The sequence below is a fragment of the Oryza brachyantha genome, chromosome 3 (genome assembly GCF_000231095.2).
Source record: "Oryza brachyantha chromosome 3, ObraRS2, whole genome shotgun sequence".
In the NCBI taxonomy this organism is placed as follows: Eukaryota; Viridiplantae; Streptophyta; class Magnoliopsida; order Poales; family Poaceae; genus Oryza; species Oryza brachyantha.
The window spans coordinates 18685884-18698851 of record NC_023165.2 but is presented as its reverse complement, the minus strand read 5'-3'; the positions used below and the strand labels follow the sequence as shown (position 1 = coordinate 18698851).

Below are 12968 nucleotides of genomic sequence, written 5' to 3'. Positions count from 1 at the left end.
GCACGCCAGCCCGGGCCTTGAGAAATGAGAATCGAGAGCCATTTATTCGGCGACGTCGCGGCGGCGGCGGTGGCGCCTAACCCTAGCTAAACCCTACCCATCCCCCTTGCGCAGCTGCGCCTCCGCCTCCGGAACCACATCGCCGCCACCTCGCGGGCCTCATCCTCTCGATCTCTCTCGATTCAGGAGCCCGCCGCGGCATGGCGGACTCGGGCGCGTCGGGCCTGGAGGAGAGGTTGTCGGGGCTCTCCGCGGGCGGCGGGGAGGAGCAGCAGCCCGGTGGCGGGGAGGAGCAGCAGCTCTCGAAGAAGTGCGTTTTCTCCTCACGCACGCAGCGGGCCTTTCTTTCTTTTTTTTATTAAAAAAATCCTGTTTAATCTGCGTTTTGTGGCTGGTGCAGTGCCAGGAAGAGGGAGGAGAAGAGGAAGAAGCAGGAGGAGGAGCGCCGGTTAAAGGAGGAAGAGAAGAAGAACAAGGTGAAGCAGTTTGAACTTCTTAACCCTTGCTGATTAATTTGTTTTTAACATTATGTTTTCATGGAGCGAGTTTTGGATGAGTTAACTTGTACTAATGTCAGTGTGCCGTATCTTACAAAAAGCAACATTCTTTGCTCTTGTAAATACGGTTGTACCTCTGCATCTAGGGTGTGAGAGTTTTATATATCACGATTGCTGAACTCAAAATATATGGTGAGAGTTTCATATATGGTGATTGCTGAACTTTAAATATATAAGCAAATTCTAACAAGTCACACACTCATATTCCAGAGATACCAAAACCAAAAAATTTCACAGTCGAACCACCAAAATGTCTAGAAATGTAGAGCTTAAAGTAAAAAGGCTCTTTTGGATGGAAAAACAACGACTTTGTAGTTTTGGTTAGTAGAAACCTAATTTATTAAAATTCCGTCCAGTAAAACAGAAGAATTATAAATATATATATACACATATAAAAGTGGATTTTTAGAACATATGTTCATGTACACATACAATCTTTGCCCTCCATATATCCTTAAGATGTGTGCACCATATTAGATGAAGAGTATGTTCTATTAGATGTTTTCGTATATCTATACTACTTTAAATGCCTCTAGCGGTGGTAGCATTGAGTCTGCCACCCCACTGCTTTCTTTAGTTCTTTTACAAATTAGCTCATGGTATTTCTATACTACTTTAAATGCCTCTAGCAGTGGTGGCAGTGAATCTGCCACCCCACTGCTTTCTTTAGTTCTTTACAAATTAGCTCATGGTGTTTCTTGATATTATGGAATAGTCTATATCTGGTTCAAACAAGTGATATTAGTATAGTTGAGAAAAAATTACTATAACATTTTGTGATGTATTTCCATAGCAAAGCATGGGTATTTTGCTAATACATACATATATGTGTATATATGTGCGTGTGTGTATCAAAATGGATAGATGCATGTATACACACACATACACACATATATATATGTACGTATGTATATATCTAAGTATGCGTATGTATATAAGTGTATGTATGTATGATGGATGGATGGTAGAGATTGCTTGAGTAGATAAACATATGTTCTATTATGCATTTCTGTATATATATTCACTGTTTAATATGTTTTGTAGGCGGCGGCTGCTGCTGCTGCCAGTGGAAAGCCCCAGAAGGAATCTGCTGCTGATGATGAGGACATGGATCCCACTGTATGTGATATTGATGCCCCTCTGGTGATGCTATGCTATTAGTGGAATAGAATTGTTTTGTTTAGGAAAATTCAGACATATATCTTTCTTGCTGCAGCAATATTATGAGAATCGCCTCAAGACACTTGATTCGCTCAAGGCTGCGGGTGTAAACCCCTATCCTCATAAGTTTTCAGCTAATATTTCCATAGCTGATTATATCGAGAAATACAAGAGCTTGAATGTTGGGGAGAAGCGTGTTGATGTCACAGAGTGCCTAGCAGGTTTTTCTCTTTTGATTAGATAGGATAGTGTAGTTGATTAGAGATACATGTGCATGATTTGTGTTTTCTATTTTTTTAAAGGGAGGATTATGACCAAGAGAGCACAATCTTCCAAGCTGCTGTTCTATGATTTTTATGGTGGTGGTGTTAAGATTCAAATTTTTGCTGATGCCAGGTAAAAATTTCAAGTTCTCTATGATATCTGTTTGGTCTGCTTTAACTTTATTGCTTACCTTTTATGCCATTGGTCAGTTTATTCTCAGCCACTTTCTAGGGTTTACTTGTTTCAGCATTTCACTAAAATCTCACAATATGCCTCACTAAGTACGTATCCTTTGGTTTATTTTGTATCAGTTTAATCTATTTTTAATGTTGATGAATTTCATGAAGTTTATATCAATTAAATCTACTTTTTAATGTTCATGAATTTCATGAAGTTTGTATTACCAGAGAATGCTCACTGCAACTTTGCAACCACATGCTAGGTCATGGATTCTTATGAAAATGTTAGTTTTAGAGCTTGATATCTTCCTGTCCATGGTATGTTGGGTGCTACATGTGCTTGGCATCTGGCTACTTATGTACATTCTGTATTGGCAATAATCACATGGACAAGTGTAGCCTTCTTTTACATAGCTGGGTTTTCTTGTTTGGTGCTCTACATATTACTACTTAGAATGTTTTGTTGCTGTTTTAGTGCATGCTTTACCATCTTGGGTATATATGCTTCATGATTATGCTAACAATATGTATGTTTGTATAATAGTGAAAAACATGAGGTCCCATACAATCCATGTATCACGTAAACTCTAGGTCTTGCTTACTTGCATTTTTCCATTAGGTATGATGTTATTTTGACCAACGGTTCAGTGGCTATCAGTGTTATTTAGTGGACAACATGGAGCTATTGTAGTATTGTTTTGCTCATGATTAACTACTACACCTATTCTATACTGCCTACTGTCATCTGTCTCATATAAAGTAAACTATTTATGTAACTGATTTTACCTGATATAGGACTTCGGAGTTGGAAGAAACAGAATTCATTAAGTATCACTCTAGTTTGAAACGAGGTGATATTGTTGGTGTATGTGGTTATCCAGGTTTGTAAACATCCATTGCAGTTCATTTTGAAATTATTACATAGATCTTAAATCTGATTTGAGTTATATTTAATTTGATATAAATACTTTAAACTTCTAGATTATGCCCATACTTTGATTTTAGTTGGTTTCAAAACAATTAGGAGAATAAATATTTGTCTGGTTACTGAAAATAAAACTATTTCTTGTACTATTATACTATTTCTGAAAATTATGAGTTTCGATTTTGTTGAATACCAGGAAAGAGCAATAGAGGGGAGCTCAGTGTATTCCCAAAGAAACTTGTTGTCCTCTCCCCATGTCTACATATGATGCCTCGCCAGGTGATAATCAGTCTGTTACAAATAAATGTCTACAGATGACCTACTTCATGTTTCAGAGCAATTTACTCAACATTCATCTAAATGTTTAACTTTTAATCTGTACATGCTAGATAGAGATCATAAAATAATTATGACTGAAAGAGTCAAGACATTTTCAGTAGTGATGTCTTCTTTTTTTAATGCTCATTTTTAATGGTTGAAATGTTAGTGAACATGATTATTTACATGTATTTTATACATCTTTACAGAAGAGTGAGGGAAGCGCTGTTCCCACACCATGGGCTCCAGGAATGGGTAGGAACATCGAAAAATATGTTTTGAGGGACCAGGTTTGTTCATTCTCTGTATACCTATTGATTGAATAGTCTTTGTAAATGCTTATTACAGTGATTTCATTGTTAGCAAGTAGCAACATGCTCAATGATGCTCAATGTTATAATACATAATTAACAAACATTGGGAATCCCCTCTTCCTATATAGTTCACCCACAAAGATGGATTCCTAGAAGTTTAAGGTTCTGGATGCAAATATGTGATCTGCTATATCTGTGTGCACAAAAAATCATTTAAATTTAGGTTAAGACAGCTATGATATTTAGTGTAAAGGTAAATTCAGGTGGATGAACTTATCGTGTGATCGAATTCTAGCTCAACAAGTATACAGATGACACATATCTAGCCCACTAAGTGAGATTTGAAATCTTAAAGTTAGTGCTCATTTGTTGACATGAATGCCATATCTGGCATGATCATGGAAATCTTTCCAATTTCCTTGAGCTATATCCCATGTATTCATTCACATCATGCTGTACCTCATGAATAGTTGTACAACGCCTGAATACTTCCATTATTACCAAGTTAATTTGATCAGATGATCGTGGTGTTTCTATTTAAAATTCTGCAATTCTAATTACATGATCAAATCATAAATTTGATGCAGTTTGCTTTAGTAGCCCTGATGACTCAGTGAACTATGAATTATGCATTTCTAAGCATTGCCTTGGACACTTGCTAGTTCTTTGATTATCAGTTGTTTGTTTTGACATCAGGAAACCAGATATCGTCAACGATATCTTGATCTCATGGTAAACCATGAAGTGAGGCATATTTTCAAGACAAGGTCAAAAGTTGTCTCTTTTATTCGGAAGTTTCTTGATGATCTTGACTTTTTGGAGGTGGGTTCACACAATCTATTTAGTTAATTGTTCTGTTTATTCTTCTAAACTTCCAGTCCTTTGAATCTGAATCTTCTATATCTTTTCTAGGTGGAAACACCAATGATGAACATGATTGCAGGTGGAGCAGCTGCAAGGCCTTTTGTCACACATCATAATGAATTAAACATGAAGCTTTATATGCGTATTGCACCTGAACTCTATCTGAAGGAATTGGTTGTTGGGGGGCTGGACCGTGTTTATGAAATTGGGAAACAATTCAGGAATGAAGGAATTGATCTAACACACAATCCTGAATTTACTACATGTGAATTTTATATGGCATATGCAGATTACAATGACTTGATGGAGCTTACTGAAGCCATGTTATCTGGTGATTATCTTCATGTATCTGAAACCTTTTTTTTAATGTTTGGACCTTCATGTCAATCATCTAGTGTTTGATCCTCAATACATGCATTATTTATCATATCATTTCTACTAGGTGTAAATATTTTTGGAATCAGTAAATTTTATTGTTAATAAATTCCAGCAGAATAATGATCATGCAACTGCAAAATGACCCTAAATGTATTTTCGCTTATTCTGCAGGCAATGCATGGATTACTATTAGCTCTGTCATGTTACCTTTTACAGTGCTGAGTTTTTTTTTTTGGTGAAATCAACAGAAAGCTGTAGTCTGTTCATTTTCATCTAATAATCTTATTTCATGGTTGTCAGGCATGGTTAAAGAGTTGACAGGTGGATACAAGATTAAATATCATGCTAACGGAGTTGACAATCCACCAATAGAGATTGATTTCACGCCTCCCTTCAGGTAGATACATTGGGATGTGTTTGGAACTTTGGATTAATTTATTGATCTATATGCATTTTTAATTTTAATAGTAAATGTTCGCTTGCTATGACTTTACATCACATTTACCTTAATGCAGAAAGATAGACATGATTAAAGAATTAGAGGCTATGGCCAAACTCAATATACCAAAAGATCTATCAAGTGATGAGGCAAACAAGTATTTGATAGATGCATGTGCCCAATATGATGTCAAATGCCCACCCCCCCAGACGACAACACGATTGCTTGATAAGGTTTTATTTCTTTACCCAATTACATGTTTTTTACACTGTATGTTCATATGATTTTCATTAGGTGGTTTGATGTCTACTCTTTGTTATGAAGAAGAATGTCTTAAGTTCGCTACTGTAATCATTTATGTTGCTTCCATTAACATTTTCATATTAGGTCGCAAACAAATTAAAAGTGTGGGATTCATGTAGAGTGCAAAGTGATGCTATTTGTTTATCTACCCTTTGCTTTTGTTTCCCTTTTGGTATTCCATAGCCAGATTGATATGGTATGTTCTGCTCTAACAGCTAGTTGGCCATTTCTTGGAGGAGACTTGTGTGAATCCCACTTTTATTATCAATCATCCAGAGATAATGAGTCCATTGGCAAAGTGGCATAGGTCTCGACCTGGACTAACTGAGAGGTTTGAGCTCTTTGTTAACAAGCATGAGGTACAATACACTAGTCTTTATTGCCACTTTCATACTTGTACACCTTTCTGTTTCCTTACAGTGTCACCTTGAAATCCATTTTTTAGGTGTGCAATGCATATACAGAGTTAAATGATCCTGTTGTTCAGAGGCAACGGTTTGAGGAACAACTAAAGGTACTTGTTAGAATTTATGAACATTTGCAAATTGTATATTTTATTTGATATCAACCTGCTCCCTAGGCTTGAAGTTTTTTGGAATTTGGTGAACATCTAAATAGTCTTGCATAGTATATATTTGGCAATGCTTGGAGTTTTGGATTCATCGTATATGCGCTTATGTTTGCATTTTTAAGAGTAGTGAAGCAGGTAATACATGAAAGAGTACGGATTGTTGTCCTAGTGGCAGATATAAAAACTACATCATGGTGTTTTCTATCTTCCAATGTGGATTGCTGAAAAGCTATACATGTTTTTTGTATTCTGTGCCAGGATCGTCAATCTGGTGATGACGAAGCTATGGCATTGGATGAAACATTCTGCACAGCCCTAGAGTATGGCCTACCACCGACAGGTGGTTGGGGATTGGGAATTGATCGCCTTACAATGTTGCTGACTGATTCTCAGAACATCAAGGTTTAATTGTCTCTTCATTTGTACTTTCATTCCTGGTGTTTCCTGTAGTTGACCTTTATTCAGCTGAGATCTGAAAAATGTTCTTTTGATGCAAATTCAGGAAGTTCTTCTATTCCCTGCTATGAAGCCTCAAGATTAGATGTCCACAAAGCAAGAAACCGGCAGAAGGGTATGTATATATTGGATAGTGTTTCGTCCTGGAAAAACAAAAGATTCTGTAATGCTTTTTTATAATGCATCTATAGATTTTGGAGTACAATGTATCTACATCTGTGTTTGCTGGAATTTTGCACGCCCTTGTAACTGCCATTAGGCTAACTATTATGTGCTGCAGATTAAAGCAGGCTGAACGCCGACTGACTGAAGGATTTCAATTGGCCCTCGAGATGGAGTATTGAAGGAAACTTATAATTTTGTTTTATTTGTGCATGTGAGGTTCCATGTTCTATTATGATTTATTTTTTGAGAACATTGATGGTATCTTGGTCAGTCAAGCAAATGTTTTATCTCGCTGAAAAGATATCAAGCATAACTTGAATGGATGACTTCAGTTTGTGCAATTCTTTGGCCTTAGTCCAATTATGATGGCGCATTATAAATGGTCTTGAATTTTGAGTAATGTGGAAATGGATGGAGCTTACAGGAATATACAAGCTTTCTTGGAGGCTACTCCCTCCGTCGTGAAAACCCATTTTTTCTTGGGATGAAGTACCTTGTGAATTTAGATGTGTCGATGCTGTTCCTCGCAGGACCTAAGGGCAGGGGAATATTTCGTGTTAACGCACAATTCCCTGCTGAGTAGATTTATGAGGTTATTGATTGGCTTTTTTAAGCATATTTGCAAACAAAATAATGTGCATAAAAATTTTATATGCATCATACGATGAAAATTAAACTACCATGAAAAACTTTAAAATCAAGCAAAAGCAAAATAATGAAACCGTTATTTTGTTGACTGGCTGAAGAATGTCGAACGTCTGCTCGCTTCGTCGAGGCAAGCAGCATCTGGCAAGCCATGAATCCCATATATCATTGATGCACCGTATTACACCATGTTTACGCTCATGCATAAGCTAAAATTAAATTTTTAATCTTAAATTAGAGTTGATGCTTAGGGGTTTTTCATTGAAATTTATTTTCTAGCCTTATTTTTTATATCGCTAAAAATACATAATAAAAAAATTTATTCATAAATTATTTTTCATTTGGAAAATATACTGAATCACCTTGTGGTTTCAACTTTCAACTATGGTATCATATTGAATAAAAGTGTGATTGGGATATGATAAAAGTGTGATTGGGAGTGAAGTCAGTGCCACAAGTGATTAGAAAAACAAAGGATAGGACATATACATGAATAAGATTGAGGAAATGGATGAACAGGAAAAAAACATAGGAATACAAGTGATTATGAAAATATAGGACAAATACATGAATAAAGATTTTATTGGTCCTTAGAAAATATAGAAATCTGAGGAGAGAGAGACTCGAAGAACTTTTCATAAGGTTGAACTAAAGGTTAAATTTTCTCTAAAAGTTGTATGGAAGAGGCATTCCATAGGAATTAAAAACCCTACAGGATTGGAATGCCACAAATTATTATAGTTTTTCTTTAATTCAAAAGGCGTTTAAGGTTGGGTAATAGTATTTATGGAAGTATGTGAACTTAAATATGAAAATGTTACAATTGATCGAGAAAAAATATGTAAAATCATTAGCAAAGAAAATCAGGTAGTCTTAAACAGTCAAGCACATTTTCTTCGCTCACTGGCTCTATGCATTCTCCATCGCAAGTAATTGTCGTGATGATTTTACCATTCTAATTGATGTATGCTAATGACGAGTATAATACGATAATGTAGACATAATATAAAAAATACGCATTAGATTTATGCTTAGGTGTAGTTAAGAAAGGAGAGTATAGAGAAACAAGGGTTGTAAATTTATAACTAGAGTCTTATTTTTTCGCTTTTGTTTATGTTTATAAGCCAAAATTGAATTTTCAACTATAGATTTGGAGTATATTTTGGTTTTTTTATTATATTTTATTTTTAGCCTTGGTTTTAAAATTACTAAGAACACGTGTATATAAAAAATATTCGTAAATTATTTTTTATTTACAAATACATTTGATTTTTTTTTATGAATAAGTCAGATGATCACCTGGTAGTTCTAATATGGATTCTAATAAAATGTAAGTGAGAGAGATAGACCATGTATCAATTATGCATTATACCTCTGTCTTTGTATAAGTGGTTTATTAGAATGTCTATATAAATCTAAATCTAGGGATGGTGTGTCAATTTTTAAAGGCTTTAGTTGGTTCTATTATTGATCTTCGGTCCAGCGGTGGAGCTACAGTATTTTGTCGGGGTCCGGCGACCTCAACAACCCCAACAAAATTTATTGATAAATAGTTTAGGAAATAAACACAATCTATAAATTAAACGAGATTAGTTTGTTACACACCGTGGCACTGATGAACGAATTTTTTTGGCTCCCCTTTGCTGATCTATGGTGTTTATCTCTGATGGGATATTTTTTCCCCTCCAATCGAGGGTGTGTATTTCGTGATCGGGTGGGAGGCATAGTTAACAAATCTTGATTAGGCGGCAAAGTTCGAGCCCAGCGTGATGTCATTTTATTTCCTAATTTTGTACAAAATCAACAAATTTTGAGTAAACTTTGATATATTTCAAACAGGCCGTTTGAAAAATGCACCCTCAGATCTCATCCTTTCTTTCTATTTATGTCCGCTAAGTGTAGTTAATGTTAATTCTCTCTTCTCTCGTAAAGTCATATCACCATGAAGTCACATTAATTGTTTTTAGCCTTAGGATGATACATCAAGGATGTAAATTTTTAGCCTTAGGATGATACATCAAGGATGTAAATTGTATCTCTTAACTTCACATCACCTCAATCATTTTTAGCCAATACATGATTCATCGAGAATATAATTGCATCACTTTCCTCTCTTTTCCCAAAAAACACACCATACAACCCAATCATTTGTAACTTATGGATAATTGATAAAGACACAAAAATATATAAACACATGAAAAAAATCGTATAATAGGTAAGAAAAAATTAGAACTCATATCTACTACATTATCACATAACATTATCACATAGTTTTTCCGCAGCAACGCGTGGAGTATCCTTTCGAGCTGGACTTACATGCCTGGAATTCAAGCGAGATCTCGCGAATTTGTGAAACCTGAAGGGAGAATTGTTGGCACCAAATGGATGAGCACATCCGCACCAGCCCTTTGTTGAGGTGGAGATCACTTCTATGTACGATTGCAATTGAGATCTACAACCATCCCAATTAAAGATGCCCAATTCCAATAATCTTAACCTACATGTTCTACTTTCTGTTTGAGTGGAACATGGATGCCTCGTCGGCAGAGAGCAAATGCTAATCTTCGTAGGTCCAACTAACAATCTTTTGTAATGGCGCCTCTACATGGTGGTTGTAATTTATGTTAGTGAATCCACTGTTCATGATTCTATGCAAATCAGGATTAGTCCTAATCAGCGTTTTATTTCTTTTTGGAATAATTCTAGTTACTCCGTCCAGTTCCATAATATTTGTAGTTTTGGATAAGAATATGTTGTCAAAAATGGTCACTACTTTCTATTGTAATTTCATAGACATATCAAGAAATTATATTATTGAAATATTTTTCAAAATTAATGCATACGTGTAGTTTCCATGCTTCTGTTTTAAACGCTATTCCTAATCCAAACAACAATTATTATGAAACTGAAATGAGTAACTAATATATCTTTCTAAAGTTAAGTGACCACACCATAAAGACCCTCGTACCAATGAATTAATGCACTCTCTCCATTTTCAAATAAATAACGAACTAACCAACACTATATATTGGAAACCAAATGGAGCAGTATATTTGACTTAGGGCTCGTTTAGTCGCGAAATTTTTTGGGTTAAGTGTCACATCGGATATTTGACCGGATGTCGAAAGATTATTCGGGCGTCTAATTACAAAACTAATTACATAGGGTGTTAGAAAACCACGAGATAAATTTACTAAGTCTAATTAATCCGTCGTTAGCGAAAAATTTAACATTTTGCTACTCGCTGTCTATGACATATGAGTCCTCGTAAGTCTATGACACGTGAGTTCAGTGACAAATCTATTATGAATATTTATAAGAGTGGTAAAAAGTTAAATGCCCCGTTGTTAGAACATGTGAGCTACTGTAGCAGATATGGGGGTAACCATGGACTAATTATCTCAAACGGTTCATCTCACAAATTCCTTGTAAACAATATAGTAATCTTTTAACTATATTTAATGCTCTGTACATATATCAAAGATTCGATGTGATAGGTGAACGCATAATTTTTTGGTAAAGTGCCAAGGGTACAAATGCTAAATGCTGAGGATAGAATATCAATCATAGCAAATTGATTACTCCATGCTAAAATTGTTAATACATGGAAGGGTACTTCCTTTTTCCGGATGTGAGGACAAGAAAAGGTGCCAAACTGCCAAGTAGTGGCCGGAGAAGTGGAGAAGTCATTTTGTCGGTGCAGAACTTGTGGTGCAAGCTCCATTGGTAGCCAGTATTGCTAGCATAGGGAGGAAAAAAAAGGCCTTCTTGTCCGTTCGATCCGAGACTCCGAGTGGCCTCTCTGACACAACGCACATTGCGAATCTGCGGTTGGCTTGGCTTGGCTTTGGCTTTGGCTCCTCCCTTTCACCGTTAGTATTACGAGGCCATCTCGTGTCATCACATTGGAAGCGTTTTTCGGTCATGCAACTCGTGGAAAAAAGCATCGGCGCGCACCCCCTTTTATTGATTGATCATGCAACTCGCATCACGGTGCATCGAGCTCTGCCCATACGCCGATCGATCGTGCAGCTCTTTGCTAGTTGCAGGCAGGCTGGGTTTGAGCGTGCCTTGTCCTTTATGGCATAATGCATTTGTTATATGTGACGTACATGCCTACGTTGTTAAATTTTTTTATTAAATAAACTTTTTTAGCAAGTAATTTTATTACTAAACCATCGGGCAAAATTTTTTTAAAACTGAACTTTTGGACCACGTTTGTATTGGTGGCGTGGCAAGACAATACTACCACGCAGCCTGGTCGGTGTAGTATGGTGTGGCATTCTTGCCACTCCATTGTCGATGGCGTGGCAAGACAATGCGACCACACCACCGACAATAGTGTGGCAAGTTGTTTCGTCACGCCAATATTGTTGGCGTGGCCAAAAGGTTCATATGGTGAAAATATTTTCTCTGAGGGTTTAGTAATAAAATTATTTATTAAAAAGGTTTAAAAATAAAAAAAATTCTACGTTGCTTCGGTATCAAAATACAGTGAATTATGATATTTTCGGAGGAATGAAGGGAGGTAAGAAATTGATATGGTTGGCTATGATAAAAAAGTTGATGAACAAATTAAATAGGAAAAAATTATAGTTGATTGAGATGAGAACGTAGACTTATTTTAAGATGATAAATTGACCGACCTCCACATCTAAATGAATGTGCAAGGCTCAAGTGAGAAGTTAGATGTACAAATAGTTCTATTTTAATAATATATATTTGGATAGTCGAAGTAGCTTAGTATTTTAGATGGAAAGTAGTTGAATTGTTGATTGGAGCACGTTGGAAATGCACACGTGGAGACAACATTTTATATATATCTGAGGTAAACGAGATTGTACAGTAGGAAGCAATATTATGTCCATTAAACAACAGTGCCAAGAAGAAGAAGAAAAGCAAGACTACTGCTGCTAACACGATGACGACGGGGATTGGAGGGAAATTTTAAGTCAGCCCGTCCGTCGCAATCCGAAATGGGCAAGAGGAGGAAAACGTTAGCAGTCGCGAAACCGAGCCATCAACCGCGCCGCGCGAACGACGGGGCCATGCACGCACGCTGACGCGGCGCCGTGTCGTGACGCCCCGGAATAGCAGCGGCAGCAGCAGTGTCACCGGATCAATTCCCCCATCGCCCGGAGGCCCACACGGCTAGACCTAAGCCCTCATTTTTTTTTCGCTTATACTCATTAGTATTTACAATTGATTTGAATTTTTTTATTCATGGTTTAATTTTTAGATTTTGACTTTTAGATCGATAATAATAGCTATATAGAAACTTTTATATATAAATTATTTTAATAATATACAAATAAGTCGTTTGATTTTTTCTATTAAAAAAACAAGAGAGCCCAAGTAGACGACGGAGCAATACATGGGTGGATATGCCGCTCGTCCGGCCGCTGCACCGCCGGATATGCCTTTTTTTC

At 36.4% G+C, this 12968-nt stretch overlaps 1 protein-coding gene across 1 annotated transcript; it reads left to right on the top strand.

Annotated features, from left to right (window-relative positions):
* Nucleotides 1-52: 52 nt before the first annotated feature.
* Nucleotides 53-7346, top strand: LOC102704968 (lysine--tRNA ligase). Its single transcript, XM_040522651.1, has 17 exons — nucleotides 53-310; nucleotides 401-476; nucleotides 1602-1676; nucleotides 1774-1939; nucleotides 2021-2114; nucleotides 2957-3042; nucleotides 3283-3365; nucleotides 3614-3694; nucleotides 4415-4540; nucleotides 4631-4913; nucleotides 5261-5357; nucleotides 5476-5632; nucleotides 5918-6061; nucleotides 6148-6216; nucleotides 6532-6675; nucleotides 6776-6844; nucleotides 7010-7346. The coding sequence occupies exons 1-16, from the start codon at nucleotides 201-203 to the stop codon at nucleotides 6812-6814; spliced, it is 1830 nt and encodes a 609-aa protein (XP_040378585.1). The 5' UTR covers nucleotides 53-200; the 3' UTR covers nucleotides 6815-6844; nucleotides 7010-7346.
* Nucleotides 7347-12968: the final 5622 nt, after the last annotated feature.